The 13303-nt window shown below is 41.7% G+C and overlaps 1 protein-coding gene across 4 annotated transcripts in view; it reads right to left on the bottom strand.

Annotated features, from left to right (window-relative positions):
* dlgap4b (discs, large (Drosophila) homolog-associated protein 4b) overlaps positions 1-13303 on the bottom strand; it is a 135670-nt gene that overhangs the window by 21068 nt on the left and 101299 nt on the right. For all 4 annotated transcript variants that reach the window (XM_038697200.1, XM_038697201.1, XM_038697198.1 and 1 more), the window contains exons 4-5: positions 1336-2612; positions 956-1170 (exon numbers count right to left, since the gene is read on the bottom strand). In XM_038697200.1, the coding sequence (XP_038553128.1) occupies positions 956-1170; positions 1336-2538 (1418 nt within the window). In that variant the 5' untranslated portion in view covers positions 2539-2612. The remainder of the gene's footprint in view (positions 1-955; positions 1171-1335; positions 2613-13303) is intronic.

Below are 13303 nucleotides of genomic sequence, written 5' to 3'. Positions count from 1 at the left end.
TAGTAAAACACAAAAGTTCCGTCTTGCTCAAATTCGCTCAACATTGCCTTAGATCCAAATGAAAGAACGTGGTCAATTCAGCTGTCCCACTGCTCCTTTATCACATATTGTGCAATACGTCTGCTTCAGAAAGCGTGTAATTTAAAGACCAGTGAGGCGCAATGCCAGTCAGTTGGAGAGATGAGACTGTGTGTGGTGGACTGTGGTGATGTACTGGTTGAGAAGAAACAAAAGTCAGTGTCATATTACGTAAACTACACTAATGTTGTTGGTGTCCTCTTAGCTAGGCTGATGTTGCTTCGTCGGTCCAACAGTGGGAAAGTAAATCACAGCTGAGGTATGGTAGTAAGGCTGGCACCACTTAATTCTACGCATAATGCGGACTGTGTGTACTTGTGTGTGCATGTTGGATGCATTTGTGTTTCCCTGCATACTGGCATGGGGAGGCTGGGTGTGACAGTTTCCTTCTTATACGTCCAGGACAGCTTGGCTTATTCATTTTCTTTTGATTGTTGAGAGGTTGTGCCAATCAGTATTTATAACTGCGTCTTCTTATGAGTGTCTGGGTGAAAATCAAAAGTTTTTATAGCCACACATTTTAAAAGGCCAAGCAGTACTCTTCATTTGAGTATATTCGCATTTAGGATTTAGGAACTGAAGGCTTTAAATTATACATACAAAAAAATAAACATTTTGTTTGTTTCTCAACTGAGCCTGACTGGAAATAAAGGACTTACTGATGTAAACAAACTTTTCACAGCAACATGAAGTACTCCGATTCAATAATTATCTGATTATCTTTATTAAAAACCTGTCCATCATTTTGGGACAGTTGAATTTTAATCATGGGGCTACTGTGGTTTTCACATGAATCATGGTACATTTAACATTGGGTTGTTTCCCTTGCTGTTGAATACTAATGTACTGCATAATAAAGCTCAGTCTGTTGTCTTACTTGCGTGGGGGTAGCTGGTCGCTCAGAGACTGCTGTGTAGCCCTGAGGTAGCTCTGGCGACGAGCGGCGCCTTTTGGTGAGGGTTTGGGGCTTCCCTCTGAGTCGTCGCTGTCCTCCATGTCTCCCATGGCCTTCACATAGCTACCACTGCGCATCCGCCGACATGGGATTTCATTGGCACCCCCGCTGCGGCCTAATGTGCTACTCCAATCCCCCTATAGGCAGCATTAAGTAGATAATTAGTAAATAAATTAGTCTTTAGTTTTTTGACAATCTGTGTCATCCCTTTATCCCTGTATTGGTGTATTAGAGTCTGTAAAAATAACACCTCTGTAAATATAACTTTTATTAAGCACTACATTCACATCAGGGCTACTCACCCTTCGTCCAACCTGCAGGTAGTTGCAGGTTAGTTCCTGTTGGCAGGATTTGGACTTGAGCATGGACCTGTCCAGAGTAGCTGAGCCTTTCTGGATCACCTGTCTTGGCTGGCCCATGGTCAGTGTGGACCAGGACCCTCCTTTCATATAGTCATTATCATTAATTACCATTCTTCCTGTTTCACCTAGTCCACCACCTCCTCCCCCCCCAGGCACAGAAAGTGGCTGATACTTCAGGTCATTGCTAGTTTTGGAGGAGCTGATAGTGTTGTACCCACTGTGGATGTATCTGTTCTGGCCTCCCTGGCTGTCGTGGCCAGTTGGACGCCCCAGAGTCATCATGGCCATGGTGTTATGGTAGCTGCTCAAATCGCTGCTGTCCAAATCGTCTGAGCTCCAGTAACCTGACATGTTGGAGCGTGGTCGTCGCTTGGCAGTCGCCTCTGATTTTGTACCCCTATCTTTACTTTTGGATCTGCGATTCTGCTTCCCACCGTCTTCTGTGCCAGACGAGCCTCCACCACTGCCAGTAGAGCGTCCATTGACATTTCCTTTCATGTTGTGGCTCTCCAGTGACTGGGACTTCGCAAAGAGCTTCTGCACTGAGTGCAGCATGTAACGGATGCGACCAGGACTGTCTGTGCGCTGCTTGGCAGCAGCGACGGCGGATGTTCGATGAAACTGCAACGTGCTAAATCCGTCGCGGCCTCCAGGTAGTTGCTTATCAAACTCTAGCAGACTGGTTGGGGCCTGGTTTTTGGTCATATGATGTGAAATAGTTGCTGAGCCGCTTGTAATCATAGGTGTCCGTCCACTAAGCCCTGCCATGCCCATGCCTGTTCCCATGCCCATGCCCATGGACATGGATGTGCCCATGGTCCCCGTGCTTATCCCCCCGATGCTGTCCCCAGGGGGGGAGAAGTCAGACTGGTCATAGGAGTTGTAGTGAATCCTGGGGAAGGTGCTGCTGTTGGACAGCTGGTTGTTGAGGGGCAGCATGCAGTCTGGTGGAAGGGAGCCTGGGTTGGCTGATGGATAAAGGTGGGGGTCCATGGTGCCATAGTGCTCCATTGTGGGGCTCAGCAGGTAAGGGCTGCGTGTCAGGGTGCTGGTTCTCGGAGGGTAGAGGGCCTCTGGATGGCCTGGGGAAGGTTCACAGGAGTCAGAGAGGTGTCTGTTACGGTTGGTCCCCAACCCTTTCATGGTGGCGTGGAGGTCCAACCCTCTAGAAGACCCCCAGGCCAAGTAGAGATGACTGATGACCTAGTAGGTGATTCCTAGAAAACAGAGACAAACAGGACAGAAAGACACCACACAAGAGACAGGGAAGAGATTTAGAACTGGTTAATATGGTACTGTACAAAACACACAAACATACACATTCAAACAGCTCCTATCAACTCAGCCACACAAACACACCCATTATGTGCCAAATCAGACTACAAGCACACTAGCTGTAGGGCTGTGAGGGAAATACTGCGCAGTGAATGAGCAAGCTTTCCCTTGCTTCCCACAGCAAACATCTGTGTTAAAATGCTGGACTTGGATGGAAAAACACGAGCTGTAGTCAGTGGGCCAGGGCATATATTATGGGAGAAAGAACAATTGCCGGCAGTCATCTGTAACTCCAGACACCTCCACAGCTATGTGGGGCTACAGTACATGCCAACAGTCAGTTAACAAGTATCTCCTCTTATCTGTCTAATCACATTCGTGAAAAGAAGATTAGAAGAACATTAATTCAGACAGCAGAAACATCCTGTGCATCAATTGACAAATTAATCTTTGTGTAGGTGTAGCATTGGTTATTGAAACATGTGCTATTTCAACAGAAAACAACAACAAACAAAAAACGATGACATATAAAAATGTCTAAATAACATACCTGCTGCCTCTCTGCATATCTTACATGCCTACTTGTGATACAGAACAGCCAGATCTCTGGGAGAGCCCTTTCTTTCAGCTTGTAACACTCTTTTTCTGCCTATATTTCCATCTGTTTCTCTATCTCTCTCTTCCTCCACCATTCCCTCTCTGTCCTCTTCCCACCTCCAGTGGGTATGCCTGGCGCTGGTCACCTAGCTCCTGTCCTATCTTTGCATGGCGAGCCAAGGATGGCGGGCAGACAGTCACAGTGAAACCAGTGAAGAGGATTTGACCAGCGGGTGGTCGGTTGCAGGAGTTGGCGGCTACACCTCCTCGTCCTCCTAGTCAAGCTGTGCAAATGCCCTGCCTGGCAAAGTGGCAAGGAGGGTACTTCTTGTCATGGAAAATAATACATGATAATGGATTAGGGATATCATGTAAAGGCAACGCGAAGGTAATACATACTTTCATGCTTTTTTATGCAGTGACAGGTATATTAATGAGTGGCACCTTATCCAATGTGGAATAATCACTGAGAGAAAATGTAATTTGTCTTCTTTCTCAGAAAAGTCAGACACTTACATTTTAAGCAAAAGAATAGGGTATATATATATATATATATATATAAAGTATAGTTAGTATCTATTCAATTTGTGATTTATTTTTATCATTCCGGCTAGACTAAAGGCAGATACCATTAATGAATGTCAAAACTCATGCTGCTTCCTTATCTCTGCTGGTGTAGTTAACTGAATGCAGATTAATCGATGAATATTCTGCTTTGGGTCAACAGATTATCTAAATCCCCAGAAATTAATGTTTCCTTTACTACAGCATGTGGACCTAACCAGGGAGATCACAAATATTTCCTGAATCCATCTGTCACTTAGACTTGGCAGCTGCAGCTGAATGACATGTTTAAATCAACCCCATTACTCTGATGTTGAATATTCAGATCATTCCTTGGATATTTAATATTGTTATACCACAATGTTCTATCAAATTCCTCTCCAAGACTAATAAAAAGTAACTGTAGTGTGATGATAGCACGCGGCATATTAAATTTACATTGGCTTGAAAAAAAAATTCTGACTTGTACCGTCTGCTATTGGGCGTCCTGTGGGCCAGCAGTCTAACCAGTCTAACCATGATTTCCTTACTTTGATTTTGGCCATGTGCTCTTGTTGCAAAAATACCAGAAAGATGATTTAAATACCTCTACATGCAGGTTACTTGAACTGTCTGAACCTTGCAGTCAATGGCTTTCATTTCTAAAAGTTGAAAATCTAATATTGTCCCCCACATCTCATAGCCTGGTAATATCTCAAAGGAAAAGTCTCCTTCGTACTCCCGTGACAAGGCCATTTGAATCTACAAAATAGACTGTTCGTCAGCAAGCTGTAGGAATGGAAGTTCACTTTAAATCTCAGTGCTCACCCTCAGAGAGCTAGAAACCTGGAACAAATGAGATAATTGCAAGTTGCAGTGCACTGCTAGAGAGACAATAAGGGATGGGACATTGAAAAGCAGTTCCCTTACAAGATTACACTTAATTCATAATCAACTCACATTGTAGCTGATTATGATTCACTGCTTCAGAGAAGGCACTGATATGTATTGTGTGTTACCTTGCCTTTACATAATAGGTGCACGCACACACTTTTGGCAATTAGCTATTTGCAAAAAATCTCCATATAAATAATAAGCTTGGCTTTCATGCCACCATTATTAGCATGCTGCAGGCACAGGCTCATTTAGTGTCATTAACACAGCCTTCTCAGAGTGCCATCTCTGCTGATAGGGTCAAATCCTCTAAATCCTTTTACACCACATTAGCTAACTGCCTCATATCCTGCCGTGACACGCCACTCAGCTAAGCTTAGCATACCCTCCTCAATGTGTCAACCAGTGCGGCTCAAAATGACAGTGATAGTCGCATTATTAAAGGAGGTAGGATTGTAAACTGTACACTGCCAGTCAAAAGTTTTGAACACTTTAGCACAATTGGAAAATGTTGTTAATGTAGATAATCTACAGTCTACTCTAAAAGTAGATGAGGTATAAAACAAATGAGTCATGTGTGTGACTTTTATTTTACTGGACATAGAGATTTCTAACAGAAAACGTACTGAACATTTATCTTATAAATTATATTTTTTATGTTATTAAGTGCACTGGCTTTAATAAAACACTAGTTAAGAAATGAAGGCGCTGATTCACACCCCTTGATTTTGTTACAGTGAATCAATCAGTTTCTGTTAAAAGACTATTCAAATTATTCATACAGTATAAATTACTCACATGTATTTTTGATCTACAATGAAGTTCCCGGACACAGTTTGAGATGTAACCAAAAATGTTAACAGTGCTTTATAGTAATGTTACTATATTCCTATAAAGCTCAAGCTATTGGCCACTCAGTCTCAAATAACAGAAAGGATGCAAGGTTCAGTGTGTCCACTGGGCAGACAGGCAGCAGCTTTTTCAAAATGTTACCCTCTCAATAGAAATGTTAGAGCTGCCATAATATGGAAGCTTTAGCTAATCATGTTGCCTCTAAATGCCTGTAATATGGTTTTCATTAAACAGGGCAACAAGAGGTATGTGACAATCAAGCATGGCAGCTAATATGCATCATGTGTAACCACTGACAAATCTGTTACAGTCTCACTGCAAAGTATAATAATAGCGGTCGACACACATTATGACCCTCAGAGAAGAAAAATAAAAGAATTTAGGTCAAGCTTACGCATTCATTGGCTCGGTGCAGTGTACAGTACTCATAGAGAATGGTGTGCTCAAAAATGAGTGCACAGCAGAACGTTGATGCGTCTGTGTTTGTGTGTGTCTTTACACCCTGCTTGGAGCGTCTGGTGGTAGTATCTCCCTCCCTTGTGCACTGGGGAGCTGCCATCTGCTCCTCCAGTGGGAATAAGGGGCGTTTGGCACCGTGTCCAATTCATGACCTTACTCAATTCTCTCAGCCACCACAACCTAGGAGCCACAGGCAGTTCACGCTACTAACCAGAGGGGGGCGATCACACTCAATACAAGCTGAACTGTGTTCCTGCCAAGTTTCATCACTCTCTGATGTTTTCATACAGCATGTTATGAGGCTAGGTTATGAGAGTCTAGTTGTCCAAGTCAGAATTTTTCACATTATTTGTCACAGATTCTGACACAAAGCTTTGGAGATGTGATGAAAAGGTCTGTTTGGATGTCAAGCAATGTGTGAATAGCAATCCAAAATGTCCCAGAGCCATGCCTGAAACTAAATTGTCTCTGCAGCACTCCATGTCTCGACAGTGACAACCTATTTCAAACTGGATGTTTGCTTAATGTAAAAATTTCCCATTCATGCAAAAATACTCGATTACAAATACAGTATGTAAGTATAATAAGCAAAATTGAAACACTTGTTCTGCATTATGGCACCTGTAACTGATACATGATATAACTGATCCATTATTATATATGGCATTATTACATTGTTAATACCAATGCATCAATGTATAAGCAGTGTTTTACTGTTGTAGCTGGTTGAGGTGGAGCTAATTTTAACTATTTTATATACAGTTATTTTAGTCCAGTGGTTCCAAACTTAGTAGTTGGATCCCCTCCAAAGATAACTGACAAATCCTGGGATATTAAGTGGGATAAGAAAGATGAAAAACTAATGAAGTTCTGCTATACTTTTCATTTTTGGACAATGTATTCTTTCTTTTATTATATAGACTTTGACACATTTGGACCTTGAAACTATCTGAGAAGTTTAGAGGGTAAATCGGTGAATTTGGTGAAACTGCTAACAACCCATAGACAAGGGCCCCAACTAGAAACTGCTTTTTTTGTCAGGGGCCACAAGCCAAAGGTTGGAAAACATTGGTTTTATCTTTAATGATGTATTATATTTTACAAGCTTTTCATAAGTCTTAATCGGAAAGTAAGCTGTCAAATAACTATAGAGAAGTGAAAAGTACAATACCTCCATCTGAAATGTAGTACTATAAAATGGAAATACTAGACAGGCTACTGTGTATAAGTAAAGTACATAATTTACAGAAGTATAGAACATGAGTGAACGTACTTAGCAACCTTCCATCACTGCTAATTTGTCAAAAATACTACAACACGGGTACAGAGGAATGGATGTTTTGGGATGAAAATGTTTGAATTGAACCAAAAAACAGGAGCACAAAATAAAAATATGAAATACAGTCTTTATCTCTAGTAAAACTCCTGTGTCAACATTTGACTATGAAAAAGCACTAAATGAAGATTTTATCCATTTTATTTCCAACCATGTTTACTCAATATTCAATATTTCACATATTTCCTGGCATGAAATCAAATGGACTCCACTCACTCCTCACTCCAAGTGAGAATTTTTATTCCCAAATATTTTCATTCACACGCCTAAGCTTTGCCACCCTTGTAATGTTCAAACTGACTGCTGGATTCTGTATCAAAACATCTCTGTGTTGCCTGTGCTGTAGCCCTTGAGTTGCCAAATTTTTCAAACCGGTAGCCAGTTTCTGCACTTGCGAGTCTGTGGGGCAGCCAGATTAGGATGAGAGACTGAGCAAAGGACATCTTCCCCTCATCTGAGCAACACTGTACAGAGAGGCAGTTTGTCAGAGCACAGCGCAGTCAGTCAGTGAGCCCATCTGCTCGGTAAGCTTATACAGCACTGCCCTGGAAGACAGGGGGCAGCTTTGTGTGCGAGTGTGCTGTGTCTGAAGGCAGTGTGTGCTACATGTAACGAGGGAGGCGAATGCTTATGGACTGCTAGAGAAGAGGAAGGGACAGAAGGAACTGAGGGAAAAGCTGTGGGGAGAAAGGTGTGGGCTTTGACAGCAGTGAAAATGAAAGCAATCTCAAGGGAATGAGAAGGTGAGAAAATGAGTAAATGTGTTGTAAACTGAGCACTGGGGAGAGGGTGAAGCAATATGAAGAAGCAGAGGAAGATGACAGACAGAAATCAGCAAGGGGGCAGAGATGTAGCATGGAGGAGGAAGAACGAGAGAGGGGGCGGTGTCGAGAGAGTTATGAGTTCAGTTTATTTATTTTTTGCATATATGAAGGAATCAAGCCAAGTTTTTAGTTGATGAGATACTGGAGGAGGAGATGTGTGTCAGTTAGCATAGTGTTACATGCATGTGTTTATCCCAGAAAAGGTGTGAGGGTGTAAATGAGTGTGAATATGTGAGGCATACGCGTGTGAACATTAATAATTGCCTACGACTTCTTGAAAGAATTGAACATTCTTAGCTTTGTTTTAAGTTGTGAGGCTGTGTTCTAGTGAGAAGTAATTGAATAATTTGTCAGTCACTGAATGCCTCTGAGTGTTTGTGAGCGAGGACGCACGCGTGCACAAACACTCACGTAATAAAATAAGAAAATGCGTGTATGTGCATGCATGCGCTTGTGTGGAGCAGGCTAACCTTGTCCTCATTACACTCTCTCTTCCATCGCTGCTGTGCTCTGGCCTATTTTCACAGTTATAAATTTACCACTCTCCCCTCTGTTGTGATAGATGACCCACTCATTTTAGCCCATCTCTGAAGACCGTGAGCCAGAAAGGAAGTAAGTGAAAGACAGTGGCACCACTTCCCTGCTTATGATGGCGATAGAACTTTCCATGTCCCCAAAACAGTTTGTGTGTGTAAAGACCGTGCATTAAACGGGTGTGGAGTGACGTTGTTACCATTTTTGTTTTTCAGGGTGAGGAAAGTCTAGTATTAAAAAAAAAACAGTGAATACATTTAGGAGCTGAATGTGCCATCGGGAGAGTCCCAGGGAATTAAAGTGGAGAGTGTTTCTGAGTGTTTTACATTTAAGAAAGTAGCTCTTCCTGACTGTTACATCAAGTCCTGATTATCATAAAATATTAGCAGTGGCTAGAGACTTCAAGGCTGTGTATTGACAAGCATATTTCTGTTCTGAAGATGATTAAGGCACTGAATTTTAGGAACAGTTTTATTGTTGCTATTCTGACACTGTTCCTGAACTCTGATTAGCCTGGAGGGGAGCAACTGAAGAGAGAAGAGATCAATAAAATACACCACTCCTGTCAAATAGAAACTCTGCGTGCATTGTATTTTACCATTAATCTCCACAGCATTTGCACACAACTAATATTCATTTGATCTAGTTCAGAAACAATTCAATAGGCGTTAAGTGGCTGCGAGGGCTCAAGGATCCTAATCAGTGAGTCACCTTTGAATTCAAGTGTTGAAATAAATAAATAAAAACATTGAAATTCCACTTGCCAGTCCTTGATGTGACAGCAATAATAACCAAATATGCTGTGCATGTTTATATAAAAGTGTGTTGATTTAACGTAGAGTTATTTCTCAATTTATTTTGTGATCCACATAGCAAACAAACGCAGAAGTGCTTCCTAAATATTTGCACTGTGGTTTAGGTCCCAAACAATTCATCTGTATAAACCTGAGCTACATTTATTCCTAAAGTCACATGATGATATAAAATGTAGCTTATTCGTTTTTGACCTTCACCTCTAATCTGCGTGGCAGCAGTTATCATGGCCATGTTCCAACATAAATCCTCCACTCCCACCCCCTTCGACCTTGTCGTTGTCCCTTTGCGGATCTGTTGGGACAGTCTACTTGTAGGTGTGAAAGCAACTGTGTGTCAACACCACTGAGCAAATTAAGTTACAAACAAAACAATTCCCTAGTGAATCGAATGCTACTGAACAACTTCCTTTCTTATCAATCAGTCACGGCTGTCTTACATTTTAAAACAGCTTGTCAACATTCAGATATATTTCAAAAGCAACTTTAAAGGATAGAGTACCACTCACATGCCCATAAGTACGCTGAAAGAGTTATTCTTCATTTGAAAAAGATAGCCTTATAGTGTGACTCCAGTGTAACAGTGAGCAGTCTCAGATAGTAACACAAAGAGGGAAGACTATACCTTTAGAAGATACCCACCTAATTTGGCTAATTGAGACTGCTGAACCCTCATATTAGCTTCAGCTGAACTGGATTTTGGATATTGTCTTTTACACCAAAAACTTTCAAGAAGGGTGTATCTTCATGGACAGTGTAAACAGGATTTTCACGGGTTTGGCCTTATGCCCCTCAAAAAATGATGCGCTCTGCGGCTACTGTGGCCTCCGCTGCCTCTTTGTCCGTTGCCTCTATCCTGTCAATACATGTTTTACACACCAGTGTCTTTTGCTGAGATTCTGAATTCTTATACTTTATGAAACGTCTGTATCTTCACTGCGCTGCATTATTATAAAAGATGATGAACTACTCGTAGGTCACATCTCTCTCCTCTCTCGTCCAGGCGCTGTCTCTCCCTCTTCATCTCCTGCAGTTCTCATGCATTAGTTCCTGTTGTTGACTGTGAAGCTGCTGTGGCTGCTTTGAATTACAGTATGTTGGTGGAAAACATTCCCAAATTGTTGAAAGGTTCTCCTGGCAATTCAAATGAATGGAAAAAATATGAATATTGTGAATGTTTAGTAAGACCTCGTTAAAAAGATGGACCTTCTGTCAGCACCCTTAGTGACTGACTGCCAGCATCCCTAATGAATGGTTATTACTGACAAGCAATAACAAATTAGAAAAATGAAGAGAAAATCATCATTAACCCTTAAGATAAATTAAAATCATTGTTTTTTTTGATGGCCTTTCTGTCCTGGCATTTGGCCTTTGTGCCCTCAAAAACTATAACAACACCAAAGGCCAAGTGGCCTCGCCCCTAAAATGATGAAATTATCAGGTCTGAACAGGAGGACTGACTTCAGCAACCAATAACTCATGTTGGTATTGTATTATGATTTACATTAATTTATTAAAAAAATGTAAACATATTAAATCTACAGGAAGCAAGAGTAGTGGGTTAGCTTCTTGACTTCACATCACATTCGAAAGGATCAAACACCTCATAATACAACCAATCTCCACCCAATTTCAAGCTGAAGACACGGTGGCCAGACATGGCCTTGTGCTACTTTATTTGAGTGTATTTTTATATTTGGGAATAACACGGGGATGGGTGTCTCTCGCTGCACTGGGTCCTGCACTCAGCGAAGCACAGTGGCAGGAGAGGGTTGTGGGCTACAGCTGTGGCCTCTATCTCTAGATTCAGGGCAAATCATAAAGCCTAATCCAAACAGACATAGAGATGTGCACATATGCATGCGCACACACAGGCACTAGCATATTTCTAAGAGTGCACATATATTAAGACGCCTGAATGCAAAGATACCATACAAACACTCACTCTCACACAGAGACACACACCCCATCTCCCACATGCAGTAAGGATCCACATCAAAGGCTTCAAGATCCTGGCATTATCTATTATACTGAAGGCACTATATGTTCTAAAACTTTAACTTTAATCCACAGATGTTCAAAATATCACTATCATGTCAAATTACAGCAAACTCTCTCTAACTGTGTGCTATGGCAAACAACATAGAGAACATCAATGAGTATTGATATTTGAAGTTCAGTCAAAGTTCAGTATTCAGCCAGTCTTTGCACAACTAAAAAGTGAGGTTAACCTCCAGAGTGCAAGACATAGTTAAATTAATGGGTAAGAAGAGGCTTGATGTTTTCATCGTGACTGAACTTTTGTAAGACCTGAAAGCTTTAACGAAAGCTCTCAAATCTCATTCCTAAGCTTCAGCTCAGTGGTGTCCTGTGAATGCTGTCTGCGAGTTGCTGCATCGCGTGTGTGTGCACTACGAGCAGTCACCCACGGGCTACAACCACAGCACAGCTATAAATCCTGCCAGGATAAGCCTTGAACCTCACCTACTTTAAAATGCAGTTGGCCTGAAACACAATAGCCATGGCTCGGCCTAACGTATTCACACAGAGGAAATAGTGTGCAATGAGATTTCCTGCTGTGAAAGGAAAAGGTGGGAAGTCACTTCCTGTGTAGATGTGAGGGGAGATCATGTGACGGGTGGGAGAGGACAGAGGTTCCCTTCTGGACGCTGAATGGGTCAACCGTGCATTCCTGCCTCACAATCCCCCCATGTGACGTGACAACAATACCCTAATGGTTGTCTATCAACCTGTCAATGGCACGGGGATGAGCCGTTGCCATGACAACAGCCATAAAGACGTAAGGACAGGCAGAGATGGTGTGTAGCTTATATACAGTTTTATATCACACAGAGCACTGACATTTAGGAGACGTGAGCTACAGTCCTAAGAACATGGATGTATAACGGGGGAGCATCCTTCATTTGCGCTCCATTGAGAAGTGTTTTTGTTAACACAAAATCACATTTTTTGACCACACATATGTTTGTTTGCTCTGTATCTGTATGTTTGTTTGAGTCCCTTGGCTTGCACCAAAAGTTGTTTAATGCCATTTTCAAAAACACAAGCTAAGACATGTGATAGAAAGTCATACTAAACGAATGACTGCTTAATATATTAAGTATAAGTATGTAGCAAGGTTAGCTTACATATTTTTCTCAGGATTTTTGGGGAGCAGAAAGAATGACTCCAGTGGGTGATAATGTTGCTCTGTGTCTGCTGAATGTGTAAGTAGGCAGTTCTTTGCTGACAGGTAGGACATATACAATAATAATACAATAATAATACATGAGGCTTCATTTCTGTGAGTTTGTTTTAGGGAGCATTTTTGCTCCCTAGATGTAAACAAGAGTCCACAGCCACGCAAGCGGCTTGGTGAGGCTGCACTTTGCCTAAGTGCAGCCTCACCAAATTTTAACAATAGATTGAAGATGTTTACCATCTTAGTGTGTTGGAATGTTAATATTTGTTAACACCAAACACAAAGTACAGCTCAGTCTGATGGGAATGCCATCAGTTTTGCAGGTATTTGGTCATAAACCATAGTACTGGACAAGGGATGAATGTCTGTATAAAATGTCATGGCAATCCATATTTTAGTTTTTGAGCTTTTTCAGGCTGGCCCAAAATGGTGGACCAACTTACCAATCACTCGACACTGCTGTCTTGAGAGCCACGCTGCTACCATGGCAAATAAATCAGTTCATACATCATAAAACACTTTGAATGGTGTTATTTGGTTTGGTATCGTGTTCCTAATTTCAAACCTTCAGACTATCATC

Source organism: Micropterus salmoides, unplaced genomic scaffold (genome assembly GCF_014851395.1).
Source record: "Micropterus salmoides isolate LMB-PRFRI ecotype aquatic unplaced genomic scaffold, ASM1485139v1 Ms_hic_scaffold_4, whole genome shotgun sequence".
Taxonomy (NCBI): domain Eukaryota; kingdom Metazoa; phylum Chordata; class Actinopteri; order Centrarchiformes; family Centrarchidae; genus Micropterus; species Micropterus salmoides.
This window is presented reverse-complemented; position numbering and strand designations above follow the sequence as displayed.